The 24,486-nt window shown below is 37.5% G+C and overlaps 7 protein-coding genes and 1 long non-coding RNA gene across 8 annotated transcripts; 4 read left to right on the plus strand and 4 right to left on the minus strand.

Annotated features, from left to right (window-relative positions):
- The first annotated feature begins 1,246 nt into the window (after positions 1-1,246).
- Positions 1,247-2,431, plus strand: LOC130725647 (uncharacterized mitochondrial protein AtMg00810-like). The gene has a single exon (XM_057576859.1). The coding sequence runs from the start codon at positions 1,247-1,249 to the stop codon at positions 2,429-2,431; it is 1,185 nt and encodes a 394-aa protein (XP_057432842.1).
- Positions 2,432-3,649: 1,218 nt separating this feature from the next.
- LOC130721952 (tubulin beta chain-like) lies at positions 3,650-6,433 on the plus strand. The gene is made up of 3 exons (XM_057572537.1): positions 3,650-4,264; positions 4,388-4,657; positions 5,506-6,433. The coding sequence occupies exons 1-3, from the start codon at positions 3,871-3,873 to the stop codon at positions 6,180-6,182; spliced, it is 1,341 nt and encodes a 446-aa protein (XP_057428520.1). The 5' UTR covers positions 3,650-3,870; the 3' UTR covers positions 6,183-6,433.
- A 1,267-nt stretch (positions 6,434-7,700) lies between these two features.
- On the plus strand, positions 7,701-8,811 carry LOC130721954 (putative germin-like protein 2-2). Its single transcript, XM_057572539.1, has one exon. The coding sequence runs from the start codon at positions 7,976-7,978 to the stop codon at positions 8,600-8,602; it is 627 nt and encodes a 208-aa protein (XP_057428522.1). The 5' UTR covers positions 7,701-7,975; the 3' UTR covers positions 8,603-8,811.
- Positions 8,812-10,532: 1,721 nt separating this feature from the next.
- On the plus strand, positions 10,533-12,287 carry LOC130721953 (uncharacterized). The gene is made up of 2 exons (XM_057572538.1): positions 10,533-11,024; positions 11,256-12,287. Exons 1-2 carry the CDS (start codon positions 10,679-10,681, stop codon positions 12,017-12,019), a joined length of 1,110 nt encoding a protein of 369 aa, XP_057428521.1. The 5' UTR covers positions 10,533-10,678; the 3' UTR covers positions 12,020-12,287.
- Positions 11,886-12,997, minus strand: LOC130721955 (uncharacterized). Its single transcript, XR_009013732.1, has 3 exons — positions 12,916-12,997; positions 12,431-12,535; positions 11,886-12,006 (listed from the first exon to the last, which is right to left on the minus strand). It is a non-coding gene; the product is annotated as an uncharacterized LOC130721955 (long non-coding RNA).
- Positions 12,998-14,413: 1,416 nt separating this feature from the next.
- Positions 14,414-15,259, minus strand: LOC130723968 (putative germin-like protein 2-1). Its single transcript, XM_057575117.1, has one exon. The coding sequence runs from the start codon at positions 15,175-15,177 to the stop codon at positions 14,551-14,553; it is 627 nt and encodes a 208-aa protein (XP_057431100.1). The 5' UTR covers positions 15,178-15,259; the 3' UTR covers positions 14,414-14,550.
- A 2,131-nt stretch (positions 15,260-17,390) lies between these two features.
- LOC130723992 (putative germin-like protein 2-1) lies at positions 17,391-18,265 on the minus strand. Its single transcript, XM_057575147.1, has one exon. The coding sequence runs from the start codon at positions 18,181-18,183 to the stop codon at positions 17,557-17,559; it is 627 nt and encodes a 208-aa protein (XP_057431130.1). The 5' UTR covers positions 18,184-18,265; the 3' UTR covers positions 17,391-17,556.
- An 822-nt stretch (positions 18,266-19,087) lies between these two features.
- On the minus strand, positions 19,088-20,759 carry LOC130723435 (uncharacterized). Its single transcript, XM_057574487.1, has 2 exons — positions 20,357-20,759; positions 19,088-20,086 (listed from the first exon to the last, which is right to left on the minus strand). Exons 1-2 carry the CDS (start codon positions 20,700-20,702, stop codon positions 19,320-19,322), a joined length of 1,113 nt encoding a protein of 370 aa, XP_057430470.1. The 5' UTR covers positions 20,703-20,759; the 3' UTR covers positions 19,088-19,319.
- Between the last annotated feature and the right edge of the window lie 3,727 nt (positions 20,760-24,486).

The following is a 24,486-nucleotide window of genomic DNA, read 5'->3' on the forward strand; positions in this document are numbered from 1 at the left end:
TATTTGCTTCTTCTGGTGTGCTTCATCGATTTTCATGCCCTCATACTCAGGCACAGAATGGTCGGGCTGAACGGAAACATAGACATGTTCTTGAGCTCGGTCTTGCTATGTTGTATCACTCGCATGTCCCTACTAGCTATTGGGTTGAGGCTTTCAGTACTGCAATATATATTATTAATCGTGTCCCTTCTAAGGTCCTTTCTAATCAGATTCCATTTCAGCTCCTGTTTCAGGTTGCGCCTACTTATGCTAATTTTCATCCTTTTGGATGTCGAGTGTTTCCATGCTTGCGTCCCTACATGAAAAATAAGTTTAGCCCTCGAAGTACTCCTTGCATATTTTTGGGATACAGCGGTCACCACAAGGGATTCAAATGCTTTGATCCGGCTACTTCTCGGACTTATGTGTCCCGTCATACTCAATTTGATGAATTGTGCTTCCCTTTTGCAGGTTCCCACTCTTCACACAAGGACTTGGTAGTTTCTACATTTTATGAACCAGTTGCAGGATCTCCTACATCTCTGCAACCTGTTCTCCCTATCATTCCGGAGAGTTCACCACCTACTGGTTCTCTACCTTGTCCATCTTGTGATGACTCAGATGCCCTACTAGCTCCGCCGGTTCTTCCTGCTGATGCACCACCTTCGCCGGCTCCTGCTTCCCCATCACCGCCGGCCACTCCTACTGTTGTGGCTCCGGCTACGCCTGCTTCGCCGCCGGCTATTTCTCCTGCTGAGGCTACAATACCCCTTGCCCCTATTGTTCCTCGCCCGCAGACTCGATCTCAGAATGGTATTTTTCGGCCGAATCCCCGTTATGCATTGGTTCATGCTCAGCCTACTGGACTTCTCACTGCTTTGCATACTGTCACCGAGCCTAAGGGATTCAAATCTGCTATGAAACATCCTCACTGGTTGGCAGCCATGGAGGATGAACTTTCTGCTCTTCATAGGAATTGCACTTGGACTTTGGTTCCTCGTCCTTCCACTACAAATGTTGTTGGCAGTAAATGGGTTTTTCGCACTAAATTCAAAAGTGACGACACTGTTGAGCGCTTAAAAGCGCGTTTGGTAGCTCAGGGTTTCACGCAGATTCCGGGTTTTGATTACTCTCTTACTTTCAGTCCTGTTGTCAAAGCTACTACTGTACGCCTTATTTTATCTCTTGTCGTGCTTAATAATTGGCAGCTTCATCAGTTGGATGTCAAAATGCTTTCCTCCATGGTCATCTAACTGAAACTGTTTATATGCAACAACCTCCTGGGTTTGTTGATCCTCGTTTTCCGACTCATGTGTGTCGTTTGAACAAAGCCCTCTACGGCCTCAAACAAGCGCCTCGTGCTTGGTTTCAGCGCTTGAGCTCGTTTCTCACGAGCAATGGTTTTATGTGCAGTCGGGCTGATCCATCCTTGTTCTTCTTCTATAAAGGACGTATCACTCTCTATCTTCTTGTGTATGTGGATGACATCATTCTTACTGGTAGTGATACCTCTCTTTTGACTCAGTTTATTGCCCGTCTCAATGCTGAGTTCGCCATTAAATATTTGGGTAAGCTTGGCTACTTCCTTGGTCTTGAGATCACTTATACTGCTGATGGCTTGTTCTTGGGACAGGCTAAATATGCTCATGATTTACTTTCCCGTGCTATGATGCTTGAGGCCAGTCATGTTTCGACACCCTTGGCTGCTGGTTCTCATCTTGTCAGCTCTGGTGATGCTTACTCAGATCCTACGCACTACCGCTCTTTGGTTGGGGCCTTGCAGTATTTGACCATTACTCGTCCTGACTTATCATATGCTGTTAATACTGTGAGTCAGTTCCTACAGGCTCCGACTGTGGATCATTTTCAGGCTGTCAAACGAATTCTTCGTTATGTCTGTGGCACACAACATTTCGGTCTTACTTTTCGTCGTACCTCTTCCCCCGCTATTATTGGTTATAGTGATGCTGATTGGGCTCGATGCACGGACACTCGCCGCTCTACTTATGGCTACGCCATTTTTCTTGGTGATAATCTGTTGTCTTGGAGTGCCAAGAAACAGCCTACTGTTGCTCGCTCTAGTTGTGAATCTGAGTATCGAGCTATGGCTAATACTGCTTCTGAGCTAGTTTGGTTGCTTAATCTTCTTCATGAGCTTCGTGTTAGGTTATCGACGACTCCTCTTCTTCTCAGTGACAACCAAAGCGCTTTGTTTATGGCTCAGAATCCTGTTGCTCATAAGCATGCCAAACACATTGACTTGGACTGTCACTTTGTTCGTGAGCTGGTTGCTTCTGGTCGATTAGATGTTCGCCATGTGCCTACTTCTCTCCAGCTTGCTGATATTTTCACTAAGGCGTTGCCTCGTCCATTGTTTGAACTTTTTAGATCCAAGCTTCGAGTTGGTCTCAATCCAACGCTAAGCTTGAGGGGGAGTGTTAGAGATAACTAGGCATAATATCCTATAGGATATTCTCTTTATTTATTATTTACTTTATTTTGTAATATGCCTCAGAATATTCTTAGCATATTCTGTACCTTTATTATTATAAATAATATTGTCTACCTCACACACAATTTGTGGTGAGAGTTAACCAATCTTACAGAATACTAGATAAAACCAATTAATTAGAGATACAATATAAAATATGAATGGAAGACCTATAGGAAGAGGAGAGGAAACAAAAACAATTATCTTCACTCTAACACAGTAACACTAACTCTAAGAGCTAGACTTTGTGAGTGTAACTAAGTGAGACCCCTGCACTTTGGAGAGAACAAGATCATATTTAGGCTAAATCAAATTATACACTCTTTTTTTTTTTGGTCAATAAATTATACACTCTTAAACATAATTATGAGAGTAATTGGATCGGTCCATTCAAGAGTAAGAGATCACATCACCAAATGAAAAAAAATACAATTATCATCAGCTGGATATGGGACTAGCCTATCTATTCGGCCGGCCCACCTCTTTCCAATCAACAACAATGCCTTCTTAATATTTCATTCCAAATATTTTATCAAAATTATTTTCAAACTCTTGGGGTCCAGTTACCATTATGTTTTTTCCTTCTATAACAATTCTTAGCATTCAGCATAGCATAAATTATACTAAAACATCAGCTAAATTTGGCAAATGAACCGCCACAATAGTAGATAGTTTGACTCCTTAATCATCTAGTACATGATTCGATTCATGGGCGGTGTGTATAAAGAAACATTTATTGTGAGAGACCTACCCACTTAATATGATCTCAGAGCCTCGAAGGATTTAGTCTCATGACTACCGATTGTAAAAATATCTTAGAAATGAATATAATTTTTTTTTTTTGATTTTCAGGAATGAATATAATCATTACTATACTAATACTTAAAAATGTGAATACATAATAATGATTGTTATCTTAACATAAGACGATAGAATTACCGACAATGTACAATACAGTTAGTAGATAGCTAAACTTCTTAAATATTTAATTTAATGTTCAAACCATCAGTAATGTGTATGGAGAGTAATTTATCACTTAATGTAATTTCCGATTCGGGAGATTAATCTCATGATTATCGGTCGTGTAGATACGAAAGCAAAGAAGGAAAGAGAAACATCACCTCACATGAAACAAAACTGAAATAAAAGGGAAAGCCCAACGGGGATGGGTTGTGTAAGAGAACCCAGCTCATCACAAAGATCAAATCATTCAAAAACCACCCCTCTTCCCAAAATACCCTCACAACCCTCACATAATTACACAAAAAATCCCGCCCTTCAAATTCTCCACACCACACCATTATACCCGTTCCTTCCCTCTGAAACCTCCTCATTCATCACCATCCCCAAATCAAAACCCTAATTTCCATTTTCCTCCCCAAACCAATTTTCCCGAGAAAATGAGAGAAATCCTGCACATCCAAGGAGGCCAGTGCGGGAACCAGATCGGCGCAAAATTCTGGGAAGTCATCTGCGACGAGCACGGGATCGACCACTCCGGCAAGTACAACGGCGATGCTGAGCTTCAACTCGAACGCATCAATGTCTACTACAACGAAGCCACCGGTGGAAGGTACGTTCCACGCGCTGTCCTCATGGATCTGGAGCCCGGCACCATGGACTCCGTCAGATCCGGTCCGTTTGGCCAGATCTTCCGCCCTGATAACTTCGTCTTCGGTCAATCCGGCGCCGGTAACAATTGGGCGAAAGGTCATTACACCGAAGGCGCTGAACTCATCGATTCCGTTCTCGACGTTGTTCGTAAGGAGGCTGAGAATTGCGATTGCTTGCAAGGTAACTGAATAACTAACTCACTAACTAACTTCAATCGATTGCGTTGTTTCTGTTTGGATTTGTTACGATTCGGTTATTCCGTTGTGATTTGTGGTGTTCTGAGCGGGTTGGTTGTGTTGACAGGGTTTCAGGTGTGCCATTCTTTGGGCGGTGGAACTGGCTCCGGCATGGGGACGCTTCTTATCTCGAAGATCCGGGAGGAGTATCCGGATCGGATGATGTTGACGTTTTCGGTGTTTCCTTCCCCGAAGGTGTCTGACACGGTGGTGGAGCCGTATAATGCTACGCTTTCAGTGCACCAGCTTGTGGAGAATGCGGATGAGTGCATGGTGTTGGATAATGAGGCTCTCTATGACATTTGCTTCAGGACTTTGAAGCTCGCTACACCGACATGTAAGTTTTTCGTTTCTTGTTTGAATCTTAGTTTGTTCAATGGTGTTTATGTTATTATGTATGAGACTCGATGCATGTTTAGGTGTAAAGTGTCCACAGGAAATTGTTATGGTTTTTGAGGAACATAAATTTGATGTTGTAGGCGATTGGACATGCTAGACATGGTAGAATTAGGAATTAACATGTTAAAGAGTAATTTGGGGCAGCACGTACTATGTAAAAGATGTTAGAATGTTGCTTTAGGTGATTTAAGCATGGATAAAACCAGATTGTGGAGGGTAATCTAATAGTTAGAGGCAGAGAGAGATGAAGAAAAAATAAAGATCAGTCTATTAAGAAGGACTTAGATCTAAGTATATTATGATTAGATATAATTCATAATAAGATACTCTGGTGTAATTTGATCCATGTATTGTGAAAAAAGGGTTTATTATTGTTACTGTTGCAATGCAGTTAATTGTTATCACCAGTTTTGTTTGTTGTTGTTATTGCTGCTGCCTGCTGCTGCTGCTGCATATGCATTTTCTGTAATACTCTGGCTGTTCTGGTGTACTTGTTTGCTACAGATGAGCAGTTAATGTTAAGTAATAATTGGCATATTGTTCTGGTTTTTCTCTCAATTCACAACTTGAATTGGGATTAACTGATTAAGTATCATTGTATTGGTGGGACCATGGAGGTGTTTCAAGTGGATTTAGGTCTTGTGTCTTACTCATAGCTGGTGGTTATTGCTATTTAACTTCTGCCATTGATTTGTTTTTCAGTCGCTTTCTCTGATACAATTGTATTTTGCTTTATTCCTCAATTTAGTTGGGAGTTCACTTTTCTTTTTCTTGTTTTTATTACAGTTGGTGACCTTAATCACCTTATTTCTGCCACCATGAGTGGGGTTACTTGTTGTCTACGTTTCCCTGGCCAACTGAACTCTGATCTACGAAAGCTTGCTGTCAATCTCATCCCATTCCCTCGTCTCCATTTCTTTATGGTTGGGTTTGCACCTTTGACATCAAGAGGATCCCAGCAGTACCGTGCTTTGACAGTACCTGAATTGACTCAGCAGATGTGGGATTCGAAGAACATGATGTGTGCCGCTGATCCACGCCATGGTCGTTATTTGACTGCTTCAGCAATGTTCCGTGGTAAGATGAGCACAAAGGAGGTAGATGAGCAGATGATCAATGTGCAAAACAAGAACTCTTCATACTTTGTTGAGTGGATACCTAATAATGTCAAGTCCAGCGTGTGTGATATCCCACCTAAAGGTCTTAAGATGTCATCCACTTTCATTGGTAATTCAACTTCAATCCAGGAGATGTTCAGGAGAGTTAGCGAGCAGTTCACAGCTATGTTCAGGCGCAAGGCTTTCTTGCATTGGTACACTGGAGAGGGAATGGATGAGATGGAGTTCACCGAGGCTGAGAGTAACATGAATGATCTTGTTGCTGAGTACCAGCAATACCAGGACGCTACTGCTGATGAGGATGAGTATGAGGAGGAGGAAGAAGAGGAGCCAGTTGATGCTTAAGGAATCTCTATAATTTGTCAGAATTGTGTCAAAATATGAATATGGTTGGCTTTTAGTGAGTGGCATATGTTTAAATTTGGAGCAGTCAAATTGTATTGACTTGTTCATGTGTATGCATCTATTGATTGTTGTCACTGTTGGAACTGAATTTTGTTGACAATGCTTCTGTTCTTGAGATTAAGTCTTGGAGGTTTGTAATGGTTAAATGATTGTATACATCTAAGTCAATGATCTTGTATTTTTTCTTCTTCCTCTCTCTCTCTCTCTCTCTCATGATATGTTGATTGTACTTCCCTGCCTTTAAACTTAAGAGTAGAGTTTGCTGCTTAAGGTACCTTTATGTTTTGTCAGAGTTGATTTGTCAGAGTTGATTTGTCAGAGTTCATGTTAATGTGTAAGCTTATGTATTGATTACTGTCATTGTATAAGCTGGGTTTTGTTTACAATGCTTATGCTCTTGACTCTTGAGAGTCTTGCATGTTAATAATGGTCAAATATTTACATTCATAATAGTACATTAAAGCCAAAATATCTATCATTTGATTCATTCAAATGCTTATGCTCTTGATTATACTTAATTCTCTTTGAATTGATTTAAGACTCAAGCTCCTCATCGTGTTCTCGGTTTGCCAAGCTGGCAAATGAAAACAACATTGTGAAAAAACAAGTTTAAGGGGGGTCTTAGAAGGAAATAAAGCTTCCAGCTAGCGCTGGGCAGAGTAATAATATATTTGTTTTTGAATTAGTTTATTTTATATTCATACTGTACATAAGCTTTTAGTAAACAATTAAATACCTATGAAAGCAGAACAAATCTGAAGGATTACTAGAATGAAGTAAGATAAAGTCTCATTCCCTTTACTCTAAAATTGTATACTAAAAAATATCAAAAGTAAACATGGTCTAGGTTGTAGTGATGTGTATTTACTGACTAGTGTAATAATATTAAAGTGAAGAACTGTTGTTGATAATTATTGTTGATGATAATTACTAATGTTGCTTTGAAAATTAACAAGCATCAGTTTAATCTTTGTTATTGAAGTTTTTTTTTTCCCAAAAACAATTTGAGATAAAATACCTGAAATATAATGTGTTGTATTAGTGTCTAAAACCATATAAAAAACATGACATATGATCATGTATCTAAGTATGATCAATCAGAAGGCATTGAATATATTTCTAATTCAGTATTTACTTACGATAATATTGGGTCTTCAACTTACCAATAATAGTATGGGATGCAAAGATTGAATAACATTGTATTTTTTTATGCAGAAATTCTATTATTTACAGACCATACATATAATAATGAGTGTATTCCCTTGAATAGTTGAATGTGTACATTAACTACTATCCAAAATAGACAATGTCGTCCATTTAAATCCAAACTACCCTTATTCTATTGGGCACTCACATTTATTTCTGAATATCTGGACAAATGGCAGAGTTGACTGCTTCACAAGATTCTTTGGTGAATAACTATCAGAATGGCGGCAATGAACACTGTCCGCCCGGCACCATCCATAGAAACAAAACACTCTATACACGCCACCAGCATGAGCAAAAACCCATAACTGCTGAACATTATTATTCTTACCACTTCAAATTGAAATTCAGATGACCATTTCAGCATATTTGTTGTTCACATCTTCTGTTGGTAAGTGGTAACATTGGTTTATAAATACACCTTCATGCAATGCCATATTCATCCACACCAATACTACAACAAGCATTGCAATTACATATTCCTATATCCCAAAATCTACTAGAGCTTTTTGTGTTACTACTCTCAAATGGCCAATCTCTCATTGTTGCTGGTTGCAATTTTAGCTCTTTCACTTTCATCTGTCATAGAAGCTACTATTCTCAAAGATTTCTGTGTGACAGATCCAAATAGCTTGGGCTGCAAGGATCCAAAACTTGTGGAGGCAAATGACTTCTACTTTAGCGGTCTTCACATAGCAGGCAACACCACAAACCCTGCTGGTTCTAAAGTAACTCCAGTGTTTGCAACTCAGTTACCAGGATTGAACACTCTAGACATTTCTATTGCTCGCGTTGACTATGCACCATGGGGAATTAACCCTCCTCACACACACCCTCGCGCCACCGAAGTCCTCACTGTTCTTGATGGAAGCTTAGAAGTTGGATTCATCACTTCTAACCCGGAAAACCGCCACTTCCGGAAAGTTCTGCAAAAGGGTGATGTGTTTGTGTTTCCAATAGGACTTGTCCACTATCAGAGAAATGTGGGATATGGTAATGCTGTTGCCATTGCAGCTCTTAGCAGCCAGAACCCAGGAGTTATCACCATTGGTAACGCAGTGTTTGGGGCAACACCTGACATATCCAGTGACATTCTCGCCAAGGCTTTCCAATTGGACAACACTGTCATCAGTTATCTGCAGTCCAAGTTCTAGACAAGAGTCAAGAGATGAAGTTCAGTTAATTGTTTGCTCTAGTTATTCATTTTGCTGTGTTGATTGAGTGTGGTTATTTCGATACCTTTTTCCATTTTGTATGCTGCTTTAATTTTTAGTTTGGTTTTCCTTGTTAAGTACTTCCTTGGTGTTAATATGTATCATTTGATTAATTTAATTTGCTGCTAAAGGTTTGTTGTGTTAACGAATACTTGGTCTTCTAATTGAGCAATTCTTCAGAGATTGGAATGTGAAGGAGAGAAAAAGTTTAAGAGATACACAGAAGCACTTGAGAGACCTGTTTGTATTGTACTATTGTTACCGAAGGCGAAACCATCTTCTCTATAATAACACTTCGATTTAAGCTGCAACGCATCATCTAATCCAAAAATGTTAAACTCTTTGGACCAAACACATCCCAAATTCAGATTTGCACATACTCAAGAGACAACTCCAAATCTATTTAAGAATTAGTTCATATATACATGTATATCCTTACAATGGCTACAAAGAAGAGACCTACGACTTCAATCTCTACAATGCCTCTACAATCTCAAGCTAAGGATGGATGGAAGTACGAGTTAAGGAATCCACACTAGAGAGTAGAGACTATTCCTCAGCTCACATAGTCATAACATGAGTCCGTAATCATTCTCATATCCATTACAGTCACTCAAGATGCTAGTCAAGAAAATTGATTACAGTAGTGCAGCAATTAGTCAATCAGCAACACTTCTTTAATGCAACCATGAGAGCCTCAATGAAAAATTACAGAACGAATCTAGCCACCAAGATTAGTAGATTAGCATTGCAAGGGTGCGTCTATAGTTTAGCATTTGACCAAATAGTGAAGACAGGACATAGGCATCATGGAGAGCCTATCCAACAAGGCAACGACCATCTTTTATCTTGTAACTTTAAATTGTAGTGTTTCTGCTGAAAACTGAATGTTAGTTTCAATCAGTATACTATTTTACCTTCATCTCCTTTACCAATTTTACTTATTCATCTCTTGAGAAACTTGATATAAAGTTCAGCACCTCTTCCTACTTTTCTCTGCATAACAACATTTATGAATCCAAAATAACATCAATATATAGGTACCACCAGAGTTTTCTTCTTGAGGGACCTGTTTGTATTTGCAACTATAAAAGCTCTACTGGGTAGTTAGTTTCACAAATGATTTTCTGCATGATTTTGCGGCGGTTTGAACCGCTGCTATTTTTCAGTGCCTATTTTCTGAACTATTTTAGCGGTTTAATCCGCTGTTGTGTTTCACTGGGGGGTGGTTTAAACCTCCGCGAATCTATTCAACATTTTATGGCTCACTTTTTATTAGAAGAATTGAAGGTGGGAAAGATCGAACTCTAGGCCGTTTGATCATAGATGCTTTAATACCATGTCAAATAATCAATTAACCAACAACTTAAGCGTTTAAAATAATTGGTTCCTTCACACAATCTACACTTAAACAAAGTTTGTCTATCAACAATATAAATATGCACAAATTAAGGAAAGAAACATGCACAAAACAGATATACTAATATTATGTGTACCGATTGTAGTACAAATATACTAAAATAGTTATATGAACTAAAAAAAGTTTGACCCAGGAAAAAAAACTTATAAAAGGCACATCCCTTCTTTTCTGGGTGCTACAATGTATCCCTTTACTTCATATTCAAGTGGCATGTCATCTACCTAAAGCTAAATTTGGAATATCAAATGCATTATGCATCATTGACTCCATGATGACTTTAATTATAAGTGACAGAAGCAAACCTCAAAGCTTATTATATATCATCCATATAGGCATTATGCGTCCAAAACGAAATTAAAGTGACTTCAATTAATTGTAATTTCTGAAGGAACCATATTATTAAAAGATAATGTCACTAAGAAGAAAAGAAGACACAAACAAAAAATCGAGAATTGTAGCCACGTTTATAGACTCTTAGATTCCCTACATGCCTATAAAAGGCAATGCTCCTGGCATGATATTATATCACTCATCAAACCAAGAACTCATATATAGCTATATATTTGAATTCTGAGAACAGAGAAACAATAGCTTCAATGGCAATGACAATCCTTCAAGTGTTGTTGCCAATCCTTCTGGCGATGGTGGCAGGCATAGCAGCTGCTCCTCCTGCTGGAGAACCCTATAATTACAAATATGGGTATGCAACCTGCAACATAAAGAAGTACAAGTATTGCTATAATTTGCCACAAGAGTGCCCTGCATCTTGCCCTGGTAGATGTAAAGTGAATTGTGCCACCTGCAAACCTGTTTGTATTCCGAAAGAGAAAGCAAAATGCAAGAACAAAAAATTCCCAAGATGTTACAACACGGAACATGTTTGCCCTGCTGCATGCCCTGGTCCCTGTGAGGTTGATTGCAACACTTGCAAACCAGTTTGCCGTAAGCCTTTAAATTGCTAATATATATACATTTCCCTCTCCTTATTAATATCTGCATTAAACTCTAACACTAAACACTCAGCACCAATATTTTTAGGCTTTGTCTAGCGTGAATTAAAAAACAAATCTGGTTCATAAGTTAAAAAGGTTCTATGTAAATTAATTTTAAGACATAAGTAGCATATAGTAAATAAGTGATTTTATATTGAATGCATGTTTATATCAATCACAGATTGTGACAGACCAGGAGCTGTTTGCCAAGACCCTCGTTTCATCGGTGGTGATGGAATCACATTTTACTTCCACGGCAAGAAAGACAGCAACTTCTGCCTGGTATCCGACCCAAACCTCCACATAAACGCACACTTCATCGGCAGAAGAAACCACAACATGAAGAGGGACTTCACCTGGGTCCAATCCATCGCTATCCTCTTCGACCACCACCAACTCTTTGTCGGTGCTGAGAAAACCGCCACATGGGAAGACTCCAACGACCGCCTCGCCCTCTCCTTCGACGGTGAGCCCATCACCCTCCACAAATCAGAAGGCGCCATGTGGAAATCCTCCGGCGTGTCCATTCACAGAGATGCTGACACAAACAGCATTGTTGTTGAGGTTGAAGGAAAGTTCAGGATGACATCGAAGGTTATCCCTATAACTGAAGAGGAGTCGAGGATTCACAGATATGGGATTACTGAAGAGGACTGTTTTGCTCACCTTGATGTTGGGTTCAGGTTCTTCTCTTTGAGCAGTGAAGTGAGTGGTGTGTTGGGACAAACATACAAGCCTGATTATGTGAGCCGTGTGAATGTTGGAGCGAAAATGCCTGTGATGGGTGGTGCAGGGAAAGAGTTTCAAACTACCAGCTTGTTCACCCCTGACTGTTCTGTTGCTCGCTTTGTTGGATCCAACAATGATGAGGTTGTGACTTTGGAGATGCCTGCGATGAACTGCGTGAGTGGAATTGATGGACAAGGAGTTGTCTGCAGGAGATAATTTCATTGTTTATCAGGAAGGTGACAGAAGTGTGTCAAGTGATCAATTTTTATTTTTATGTCTAATGATGATTATGATGAAATCATCAAATAATTCTTGGTGGTGTATGTCACTGCCTCAAATTATGTCTTTGTGATGCTGTATCACAAAACATAACATATATATTATATTTGCATGAATAAAAAAAAAACATTTATATGTACCCTATAAGAATGCAATGCAATATCAGATGTAAACAGTACCTTAATCAACAAACGTAGCAAAATTGAAAAAGAAATTTCAGCTAACATCAAATGATCGTATAGCACACACACACCATACAGGACCCAGCTTTTCATCAATGGAATTGGAAAAAACATGAGACTATCATACAAGAGGAATGCAATACTTATTTACCAAGGCCAAGTATACCTCAGACTTCAAGTAATGGATCAATTAAGCTAGCTCCAACCACTTTCCCATATTGATGAATTCTTCAGCCTCCATGCAGAGTCTATTAACTTGTGGCTCAGCAACCTGACAGTCCAAGGAAGCAGTACTAAATCCATGAATCATACAAGCTCCAAATTAAAATAATAGCACAATCATATGCTCACAAATACCATGATGATTGAGTATGCAGACCAGAAATACAAGTGATTGAATCAGATTTTTTATTGTTTCTTCCCGTCCAAACTCTGATAAACTTTTTCACAACTTAAATAAAAGGCAGAAGAAAGAAAGGAAAAGATTTGGAAGTTGAGGGGAGAAAGAAGCACCAGAGTGGTTTTCTGGAATATGCAAAACAAATTTGAGTTGAAACTTTAAAGGTGAATCAGTTTCAATTTTGATGAAACCACCAGAATTAGAATTTGACAATGATCCTGCAATTTCCTGAGTCCAAAAGTGTTCCTTACCTCATGCGGGGCAATCACACTCTCCCCCAGCAACTGCTTGGGAAGCTTCGACGGAGGGAGGGCAAAGGCTTGTTCACGGTGGCGCTTACTTCATTTTCGAGCTGACAAACACTGAGTCAAACCTTAAAGTCAAATCATACTGATGTCATTTTTTTTTTTAAATTATAGGGTTCCTAATATGCACCACTTTTAGAGTGGTGCAATTTTACACCACTTATTTTGATAGGTAATAGTAGGTTAATACATTGATTTTTTTTTAAAAAAGTATCATTAAAAATTTGTTATATATTAAATTTATTTAATAATAATGTGGTGACCTGTTATAGTCGGTTAAAAAAAGTGGTGTAAAATTACACCACTCTAAAAGTGGTGCATATTAGGGGTCACCTAAATTATAAATATATTATATATACAATCTTCTCAAATGAAAAAAATACTAAACTAAAATCAATAAATCCAATTCAACCCAAATTTTGTAGTATATCGGATTGGGTTTAAATTTAAAGGCAAATCTATTGGATGATAAACAAAAACCCGATAAGATTTAATGAGATGATTTTTTAGTTGTTCAATCTAATATGAGAGTACTCTTATTTTAGGGGTAGTGCATGTGCGATGGATGTAGGGGTGGACAAGGTGGGGCTAGGGTGGTGGAGGTGTGGGGCGTGATTTTAAGCTCGGGGATCTCCGAAGGTGCAACAGCGGGCAAGGATGGCGCAACGAGGTTGTGCGAGGATGCGGGGCGCCGCAATGGCGAGCGAATGCAGAGGCAGGGGCGATGGCAGCGTTGGGCATGCAAGGATGCAAGCGTGGTTAAGGTTGGGATTTGAGAGGGTCGGAGAATGGAGGTGAGAGGGTTATGATTTGATCGAGTTTCTAAAGACAAACTTTAGTGGCAGTTCAGTCGACGGTAAGTCGTGCACCAATTAGATTTGTCAGATGTACTTAACATTAGTGTCAATCACAACTGACACTAATTTAACATATGCCCTTAGTGTCGGCCAGAAATCAACGCTAATAGATGGGGACCAAACGTAAAATGTTCATGTGGCCAATGATCTTATCTCCGACTAAGTTGACATTATCTTTAAGTTAAATAGAATTAAAAATACGCTTTTAATCGGCTTGTGTTGATTTGATAGACATTAATCGCAAAATTTAGCATTAATACCGGAATTTACGTATAATTTTTACACTAAATCAAACAATTCTTTGTCTTTACTTCTGTAGGTTTTTTTGCACCTTTTATATATTAAGTGAATCTTCTCTATTACTCTTAAGTACTCATTTGAGATTTCTTACTTTTAAGACTTTTAAGATGAAAGATCTAAAGGCATATAAACCTATGAATCTCAAAAAGGTCATATCTGTATCCCATTTTGCTAATACATAAATTTGTAAATACTCCCTCGAGTTCTAGTATCATTGAACAATATTTACTAAATTAAAAGACCAAGTGTTAACAACCCAACTTAGAAGCCAATTAAATTAATCAAATGATACATATAGTAACACACTGAAAGGAAATAAGTAAAACCAACGAATGATAGAGCTTACAAATGAAAAGGGAACCAAAACCACACTCAATGAATAACTAGGGCAAACAAATAATTGAACTTCATCTCGTGATATTGTCTAGAACTTGGACTGCAGATAACTGATGGTAGGGTTGTCCAATTGGAAAGCCTTCACCAGAATGTCACTGGATATGTCAGGAGTAGACCCAAACACTGCATTACCAATAGTGATGACTCCTGGATTCTGGCTGCTAAGAGCTGCAATGGCAACAGCATTACCGGATCCCACATTTCTCTGATAGTGAATGAGTCCTATTGGAAACACAAACACATCACCCTTTTGCAGAACTTTCCTGAAGTGACGATTTTCCGGGTTGGAAGTGATGAATCCAACTTCTAAGCTTCCATCAAGAACAGTTAAGATTTCGGTGGCGCGAGGGTGTGTGTGAGGAGGGTTAATTCCCCAAGGTGCATAGTCAATGCGAGCAATGGAAATGTCTAGAGTGTTCAATCCTGGTAACTGAGTTGCAAACACTGGAGTCACTTTAGAGCCAGCAGGGTTTGTGGTGTTGCCTGCTATGTGAAGACCACTAAAGTAGAAGTCATTTGCCTCCACAAGTTTTGGATCCTTGCAGCCCAAGCTATTTGGATCTGTCACACAGAAATCTTTGAGAGTAGTAGCTTCCATAACAGGTGAAAGTGAAAGAGCTAAAATTGCAGCCAGCAACAATGAGAGATTAGCCATTTGAGAGTAGTAACTAGTAACACAAAAAGCTCTAGTGGATTTTGGGATATAGGAATATGTAATTGCAATGCTTGTTGTAGTATTGGTGTGGATGAATATGGCATTGCATGAAGGTGTATTTATAAACCAATCTACTTACAGAAGATGTGAACCCACAAATACTGTGCCGTCCTAAGAAATGAAATGGTCATCTTAATTTCAATTTGAAGTGGTAAGAATAATAGTGTTTGCTCATGGTGGCGCGTATAAAGGTTTAATTTGTTGGTTACTGTTGTGCCGGCCGATAGTGTGACCACCATTTGGCTAGTCATTCATTAAATAAACTTGATTAATCTTTCTAGGTTTTTAGCTGAAACAGACAACGTGTTAATTGTGTACTTTTTTTTTATTGTGTATTATAGGTATTTTGCTTGAACATGCAACAATTACATTATGGTGAGATTAACTCTTTCACCTTATTTTCCCTTTCAAATGAGTGTGTAGTAGAAGAGAATACTTACTTAATATAGTTAATATAAAGACATATGAAATCATGTAGCTCCCTTTGTGCATATTATTTGGCGGCGGTTTTTATCCCCTCTAAATTTTGCGGCAGTTAAACACCATTCTAAATAGTACTATGTCTGAAGCTATACATGATTTCATGATTTTGAGATGTTCAAGTATCATTTTCAATATCCAATCCATGTATATATATGAACAACATACACAAATGTGTTTTCTTATTCTTATTAATGTAATATATATCTTATAATTTTACATAATTTGAGACATTACGTACACCACCAAGAATTATTTGATGATTTCATCACATGATCTGATGCACTTCTCTGCCGAGCCTGGCTGTAGAGAAGCACATCATCAGCAAAGAAAATATGCGAAAAAATTGCCCCCACGGGAAATTGAAATTGGGTGCCATTGACGTTCATCCACACGTTGGATACATGTAGAGAGCTTCTCCATACACATGACACAAATAAATAATGAGACATCAGATTGAAAAATGATAGATGTAGCATATATGATGCGATGTGATCTTAATGATAAAGAAACAAGTTTGTGAACTTTCTCAACTGCCAATGTTAGAAATTTTCCAAGTGACGGGTCATATGAAGATTTGGTAGGAAGTGTTAATTGCAACTCTCTTTCTGGCATTGGCCTTCCATTAGATATGTTCGATTCAAGACGTTCATTCAACTTCTCACGCTGAGAAGAAGTTCACATAAAAGAGAGTTAATTTAGAGATGTTTTGTGATATGTTAGAAAAATAAGAGATGTTATGTGAAACAGATGAGATTTAATCGTTTGATTTTCCCTTCAAAATTGATCAATCCCATATGTGAATACACTTATTTTAGGGGTAGTGTGTAGGCGCAACAAAAGTGTGGGGCTAGGGCGGTGGAGGTGTGGGGGCGCGAAACTAAGCTCGAGGATTTTCAAAGGCGCGAGGGAGGGCAAGGCCGGGCGGCGAGGTTATGCGTGGATGTCGGGCGGTGACAGAAAAAGGTATGGGCGATGGTAACGCTGGGCATGCAAGGATGCGAGTGTGTTATGGGCCAAGGTTTAAGAGGGTCGAGAGAATGAAAGTGAGAAGGGCTAGGGTCTAATCGAGTTTATAAAGATTAACTTTAGTCACAGTTCTTCTGATACTAAGTCGTGGTCCGATTAGATGGGTCGCATCGACTTCACATTAGCATCAGTCATAATTGATTCTATTTTCGCCGATGCCTAGCATCATCAGCCAGAAACCGACGCTAATGGATGTTGGCCAAACACAAATGTGGCCGATGATTTTACCTTCAGCTAAGTTGACATTATCGTTAAGTCTAACATAATTAAGAATAAACGCTTTTTGTCATCTTGAACCGGTTTGATAGACACTAATGCGCAAAATTTAGCATCAATACCGGGTTCGGCGCAAAATTGTTTTTACGCTAAATGAGACATTTCTATTGTATCAATTCTTAAGATTTTGCACCTTTTATATTAAGGGAATCTTCTCTATATTACTCTTAGGTACTCACATGAGTGTTCTTTCTTTTAAGTCTTTTAAGACGAAATATCTAAAGGCATATAAACTTATGAATCTCAAAAAGATCATATTTAAGTCCCATTTTGCATATACATAAATTTGCAAATAGTCCCTTGAGTTCCAGCATCATTGAACAATTACTAAATTAAAAGACCAGGTAATCGTTAACAACCCAAACATCTTAAAAGCAAATTAAATTAATTAATCAAATGATACATATAGTAACACACTTAAGGAAATAAGTAAAACCAACGAATGATAGAGCTTACAAATGAAAAGGGAACCAAATCCACACTCAATGAATAACTAGGGCAAACAAATAATTGAACTTCATCTCGTGACATTGTCTAGAACTTGGACTGCAGATAACTGATGGTAGGGTTGTCCAATTGGAAAGCCTTGTCCAGAATGTCACTGGATATGCCAGGAGTAGACCCAAACACTGCATTACCAATAGTGATGACTCCTGGATTCTGGCTGCTAAGAGCTGCAATGGCAACAGCATTACCATATCCAACATTTCTCTGATAGTGGATGAGTCCTACTGGAAACACAAACACATCACCCTTTTGCAGAACTTTCCTAAAGTGGCGATTTTCCGGGTTGGAAGTGATGAATCCAACTTCTAAGCTTCCATCAAGAACGGTTAAGATTTCGGTGGCACGAGGGTGTGTGTGAGGAGGGTTGATTCCCCAAGGTGCATAGTCAATGCGAGCAATAGAAATGTCTAGAGTATTCAATCCTGGTAACTGACTTGCAAACACTGGAGTGACTTTAGAACCAGCAGGGTTTGTGGTGTTGCCTGCTATGTGAAGACCACTAAAGTAGAAGTCACTTGCCTCCACAAGTTTTGGATCCTTGCAGCCCAAGCTATTGGGATCTGTCACACAGAAATCTTTGAGAGTAGTAGCTTCCATAACAGGTGAAAGTGAAAGAGCTAAAATTGCAGCCAACAACAATGAGAGATTAGCCATTTGAGAGTAGTAACTAGTAACACAAAAAGCTCTAGTGGATTTTGGGATATAGGAATATGTAATTGCAATGCTTGTTGTAGTATTGGTGTGGATCGGATGAATATGGTATTGCATGAAGGTCTATTTATAAACCAGTATACAGAATATGTACGTGAACCATAGATATGCCGTCCTGAGAACTGAAATGGTCATCTTAATTTCAATTTGAAGTGGTAAGAATAATAGTGGTTTGCTCATGTTGGCGCGTATTAAGGCTAAATTTGTTGGTTACTGTTGTGCCGGCGGACAGTGTTGCCACCATTTGGCTAGTCATTCACTAAATAAACTTTGATTAATTTTTCCAGCTGAAACAGACAAATTTTCAATTGTGTACATGTATTTTTTATTGTGTTATGGGAAGAAAAATAGTAGCAAGACTCTTTCTAACCTTCTCTTTTCAACACTTTCTCTTCTATTGGTTGAAGTTTATAAGGAATCCACTAAAAATGTGGATCTCACTTCCAATTTAGTTGAACTCATAAATTTTAATTAATAGAAGAGAGAATGTTTAAATTAGAGTTTTAGAGTGAGTGCTTATAACCAATTTAGTTTTAGTTTTGACTAAGAGAATGCGTGAAGTTCATCCTCAATGAGAAGAAGAAGAATGCCTATGAGACCATTGAGAGAGTGCAGAGCATCTCACGCTCCAATAAGAATACTTAAATAAATAGGTATCAAATGAGTTGTTATACAAGGACATTCAAAATCATACAACGCCTTTCAGACATACAATTTAGTGATGATTTTTAACCTGCTAAACTTTGTGGTGGTTAAAACCTTTAAATGGTATGTCTTATGGGTGTCCATGATTTATGTATGTTCAAGTATCATTTTCGATGTCCAATCCATATATACATGAACAACATACATAATTGTGTTTTCTTATTCTTATAAATGTAATATATATGTTACAATTTCTCATGATACAGTATCACGAATACATAATTTGAGGCAGCTACATACACCACCAAGAATTATTTGATGATCATTTCATCATAATCACTATTAGGAATAAAAGTAAAAACTCTGCAGATAAAAGTATCAATCATCACTTGATGCACTTCTCTGCCCCATGCATGTTTTGTTAGACAAGCAAATTATCTCCTGCAGACAACTCCTTGTCCATCAATTCCACTCACACAATTCATTGCAGGCATCTCCAAAGTCACAACCTCATCATTATTGGATCCAACAAACCGGGCAACAGAACAGTCAGGGGAGAACAAGCTAGTAGTCTCAAACTCTTTCCCTGCACCACCCAACACAGGCATTTTCACTCCAACATTCACACGGCTCACATAATCAGGCTTGTATGTTTGTCCCAACACACCACTCACTTCACTACTTAAAGAGAAGAACCTGAACCCAACATCAAGATGAGCAAAGCAATCCTCTTCAGTAATCCCATATCGGTGAATCCTCGACTCCTCTTCAGTTATAGGAACAACCTTTGATGTCATCCTGAACTTCCCTTCAACTTCAACAACCACGCTGTTCGTGTCAGCGTCCCTCAAAATGGACACGCCGGAGGAGGACTTCCACGCGGCACCCTCTGATTCGCGGAGCGCGATGGGCTCTCCGTCGAAGGTGAGGGCGAGGCGGTCGTTGGAGTCCTCCCATGTGGCAGTTTTGAGGGCGCTGACAGAGAGTTGGTGGTTGTCGAAGAGGATAGCAATGGATTGGACCCAGGTGAAGTCCCTCTTCATGTTGTGGTTTCTTTTGCCAATGAAATGGGCGTTTATGTGGAGGTTGGGATCGGAGACGAGGCAGAAGTTGCTGTCTTTCTTGCCGTGGAAGTAAAATGTGATTCCGTCACCGCCGATGAAACGAGGGTCTTGACAAACTGCTCCTGGTTTGTCACACTCTGATTTAAAGAAAAGAGAGTGTTAAAAAGAGTGTTACTAGCACTTTTTTATTTTATTTTGTATCTTACCATGCATAAAAAGATTCAATTACAATTCACGAGAAAATAGGTCTTCTGATTCATGATTCAAATCCGATTCAATAATCATGTCTAAGATGAATTTGCAAAGAAAATCTTTTAACACGAAACCAGGTTTTTGGTTCACAAATTCTTAAAATAATGCAGATATTAGTGTGGAGAGGGACATATATTACCAAATTAAAGACTTACTGCAAACTGGTTTGCAAGTGGTGCAATCAACCTCACATGCACCAGGGCAAGAAGCAGGGCAAACATGTTCTGTGTTGTAACAGCTAGTGAATTTCTTGTTCTTGCATCTAGCTTTCTCTTTCGGAACACAGATAGGTTTGCAGGTGGCACAATCCACTTTACATTTGTTAGGGCAAGATGCAGGGCACTCTTGAGGCCAATTATAACAATACTTGTACTTCTTTATGTTGCAGGTTGCATACCCATATTTGTAATTATAGACTTCTCCAGTAGGAGGAGCAGCTGCTATGCCTGCCACCATCGCCAGCAGGATTGGCAACAAAACTTGAAGAATTGTCATTGCCATTGAAGCTAATGAAATTGTTTCTGTTCTCAGAATTCAAATAGATAGCTATATATGAGTTCTTGGTTTGATGAGTGATATGATATTATGCCAGGAGCATTGCCTTTTATAGGCATGTTGGGAATCTAAGAGTCTATAAACGTGGCTTGAATTCTGGATTTTTTGTTGTTTCTTCTTTTCTTCTTAGTGACATTATCTTTTCTTAATATGGTTCTTTTGGAGATTACAATTAATTGAAGTCACTTTAATTTCATTCTGGATGTATAATGCGTATATGGATGATATATAATAAGCTTTGAGGTTTGCTTCTATCACTTATAATTAAAGTCATCATGGAGTCAATGATGCATAATGCATTTGATATTCCAAATTTAGCTTTAGGTGTATGACATGCCACTTGAATTTGAAGTAAAGGGACATTGTTGCACTCAGAAAAAAAGGGATGTATGTATCTTTTCTAAGTTTATTTTTTTTGTTTCAAACTTTTTAAAGTTCTTTTAGCTTTCGGTTTGCTGCTTATTTGTAGAGGCAGGAAAATGCAGAACGTGGGACTTGGGAGCCTTAATTTGTTTGATAGAATAATGAGATTTTTTTCCAAAAGGGGCTAAAGATCATATTTACTCCAATGGGGTGTTTTTTACAGCTTGACACTGATGTGGCGTGTGAGATGAAATTCGCGTGGTGTGACGCGAATTTAGTGTGAGATTCGCGTCGTGTGACGCAAATTCAATGACGTGGACAAAAATTTGGCCGTGGTTAGGAATCTAAATGATTCAACTGAACTAAGGCGAATTCAAATAGGACAAATGACATGATGGGATGATGGATACAAGGGAATTGTGTGCAGTGAATTTGCTAATAGTGACGCGAATTCAAAGACGTTGACAGAGAATCTTAAGAATTCAACTGAAACTAGACTAAGACCCGCGCGATGCGCAGTTACCAAGATGAATATCTTTAAGAACAGTTAGCTAGTTTTTGTGTTGTATACATTATGTCGATTATCTTATATTCTAACCAATAAAGTTCTTGGTCATAGTAAAACATAACCGTTTATAGAATGTTACTTGTTACACTCTTAAATTTCTATTTTTTTTTAGTTTCAAATTCTCAAAAGGTGCAATAATATATACTAAGAAGCAGGTTATAGTTATGCTATTTACTTTAAAAATTCAATTTTTTAAAAATATACAAATGAGTAAACTCTTCATCTTGCCTAAGATTTCACATTCCTTAAATTATTTAGATGCAGTTTTGTCAGTATAATATGAGACTTCCAATATTTATTTTCATCCTTTTTTAGCAAATTTAAATTTATAATTGAGTTGTATTAACATTTTTATATAAAAAGTCCTAAATAATTTTCATGCAATTCCTTCTTCTATATCTCATTAAAATATTTGACCTCTTGAACTTCAAATTATGTGTAATTGCATTTGGACTTCAATGAGAAATAAGGATCGCTAATGATATTTAGCATGGATAAAATTTAAATTTTATGCATTACTTGTTCTTTTTTATTGAGGATAGATATATATATAATAAAGTGAAGGGACGATCTTAAAAACATAAATGTATCATATTTTCTCCTAATCTCATAAAAAAATTTAACTGCAGGTCATTCATGAGCTCCAAAAATATTCTTTTTAACAAATTATCTTATTCTATTTTATACATCATTCCTCTACTTTTGGAGTTTTGTTATGATGAATAAAATGAATGTATCTTGTCGTAAATATTGCTCTCCAGATTGTTGGTGGGTTTGTATGTGCCTGACTGTCTGAGGCGGTAAGAGTTGAAGGAATGAGTGTTAGTTTATGATCTGGTGACTGTGAGTCTTATGTCCCTATGTTTTCTTTCTTTATGTAAGGAACTCAAAATCATTTGTTATACTAACACTTATATATGTTGTGTAGCAATCAATTTTCTTATCTAGAATAATACATTATTTTGTAAGTGAAATTCTGCAGCTTAGTCTCTTGAGTAACGGTTCATTTAGTGTTGTAATAGTTTTCAGACTCTCAAATTTAGTAATGAAGATGAACCAGTGATGTGGAGCCAATAATTAATTTTAATTTAGTGTCATGGTAACGAATGCATTTAGTGTTGTAGGAATAATTTTCAATAATGTATAATCGAAGAAGATGAAATGGTTAGAGGAACCAATAAGAAATTGAGATATTGCATGGAAGAACATTAGAAATGAGTTGACACATCACCTAAAAATCTGATGTGGCAAGTAAGAAGTAAGAGTAAAGATATGAGTTGGGAGCGTTACATTCTGCGCTTCAGGATTACTATATTATAATAGATAGACTAGTATTTTTTACCCGTGCGATGCACGGGGAATATTCATTTTAATTTATTTTGTGTGTTTTTATGATTTTTGCGTTATTTTTTAAAATATATTTTTGTATTAATATATAATTTTTATATTAGATTTTTTTTATAGATGTGTTTTTTTTTGTTTGGTCGTAGCATGATAATGAATTTAGTGTGTCTGTGGTGTCTTGTCTTCCCTGAGACGACATAACACACACTTTTAACTTGTCTTGTTTTACAACGCTTGTTGTTTGTGTGTTGCATATATGTATATATATATATATACATATATGCAGGATTTTATCTGTTTTTTTTTTTTTACCTTGGTTGATGTTGGTAGTGCACGTATCCTCATGTCTTTTTTCTACACTATTCGGGAGGATCCAAATAATATGTTTCGTCACATTGAGTTTTTTATTGTGACATGTTGCTGCATTGTGTCCATATTTGGTGACGACAAATACCTCATATGCGTCCAACCTCCGGGGAGCTTCCTCCTCGGCATGTGCTCGACGTCCTCCAGATGTGGTGAAGTTCAATTTTGATACAATATGCGTCCATATTTTTGTTTTGAATTAATATTTTCTTGAAATTTGTGATACAATATTTTCATGTAGGTTGAAACTTTCTGTTGTTCTTGTCATTCCACAACAACAACTTCTCCTCCAAAAGGTTTGTTGAAACTGTACTTATTAGTAAATATTATAATATCGCAGAGTATTCAGTCTACAACTTTAAAATAATGCCTGTGAGTAATGAGTTCTTCGTCCTTTGATCTTAATTGTTGTTAATGCTCTTCAAATAAAAGTTCTCTCTGTTCTCTCCAAATAAAAGTTCTCAATTTGAGTCATTTAGGGGAAGCTGTCTAATGACATGTTGTTGCTCTGCAATAAAGTAGTTATTTTTACAAATACGAAAATTTTTATTTGCTCCTTAGTAAGTTTTAAATCTACAACATTATAAATGATAGTGTAAGAAAACTATTGCATTATAAATAGTGTTTTTTTATATAATCTTTGTTTTAAATGCACTCATCTATACGTTACATAGTAAGTTTCTATCTTGCAAAATAAAACACCATTATAAGAATTTTTTTTTAAATGACATTGTTTAATTTTTATTGGATCATTTTTCTTTTTTTATTTTACACTCATAAAAATATGATTTTTTTATTTGGTCTATGATTATTAAATGATATTAATGCATCATATGGAACCCTGTTTTTTTTTTGAAATATATGTAAATTTTGCACATATTATATGGAGTTATGGATGTGAAAAGTTTTTTGTCTCATGAATTTAATTCCTTTCTTTTATGATTAGACACTTTGAAGTGAGATTTAAATTCATTCTTGAAGGTTACAAATTTCTTAATTTCTATTTAAATCCTAAAGGTTTTCTTATAGAACTCTTAAAATGTTACAAAGAACCCCCGTGGAGACTGGTTAAGTTTTCTTGTCTTCTAT

Source organism: Lotus japonicus, chromosome 6 (assembly GCF_012489685.1).
Source record: "Lotus japonicus ecotype B-129 chromosome 6, LjGifu_v1.2".
NCBI lineage: Eukaryota > Viridiplantae > Streptophyta > Magnoliopsida > Fabales > Fabaceae > Lotus > Lotus japonicus.

Coding starts and splice junctions, on each gene's coding strand:
- LOC130725647 (XM_057576859.1), top strand. CDS start 1,247: ATGCAACAACCTCCTGGGTTTGTTGATCCTCGTTTTCCGACTCATGTG.
- LOC130721952 (XM_057572537.1), top strand. CDS start 3,871: ATGAGAGAAATCCTGCACATCCAAGGAGGCCAGTGCGGGAACCAGATC. Junction 4,265..4,387: donor GAATTGCGATTGCTTGCAAG/GTAACTGAATAA, acceptor TTGTGTTGACAG/GGTTTCAGGTGTGCCATTCT. Junction 4,658..5,505: donor GAAGCTCGCTACACCGACAT/GTAAGTTTTTCG, acceptor TTTTTATTACAG/TTGGTGACCTTAATCACCTT.
- LOC130721954 (XM_057572539.1), top strand. CDS start 7,976: ATGGCCAATCTCTCATTGTTGCTGGTTGCAATTTTAGCTCTTTCACTT.
- LOC130721953 (XM_057572538.1), top strand. CDS start 10,679: ATGGCAATGACAATCCTTCAAGTGTTGTTGCCAATCCTTCTGGCGATG. Junction 11,025..11,255: donor CACTTGCAAACCAGTTTGCC/GTAAGCCTTTAA, acceptor TATCAATCACAG/ATTGTGACAGACCAGGAGCT.
- LOC130723968 (XM_057575117.1), bottom strand. CDS start 15,177: ATGGCTAATCTCTCATTGTTGCTGGCTGCAATTTTAGCTCTTTCACTT.
- LOC130723992 (XM_057575147.1), bottom strand. CDS start 18,183: ATGGCTAATCTCTCATTGTTGTTGGCTGCAATTTTAGCTCTTTCACTT.
- LOC130723435 (XM_057574487.1), bottom strand. CDS start 20,702: ATGGCAATGACAATTCTTCAAGTTTTGTTGCCAATCCTGCTGGCGATG. Junction 20,087..20,356: donor CACTTGCAAACCAGTTTGCA/GTAAGTCTTTAA, acceptor TCTTTAAATCAG/AGTGTGACAAACCAGGAGCA.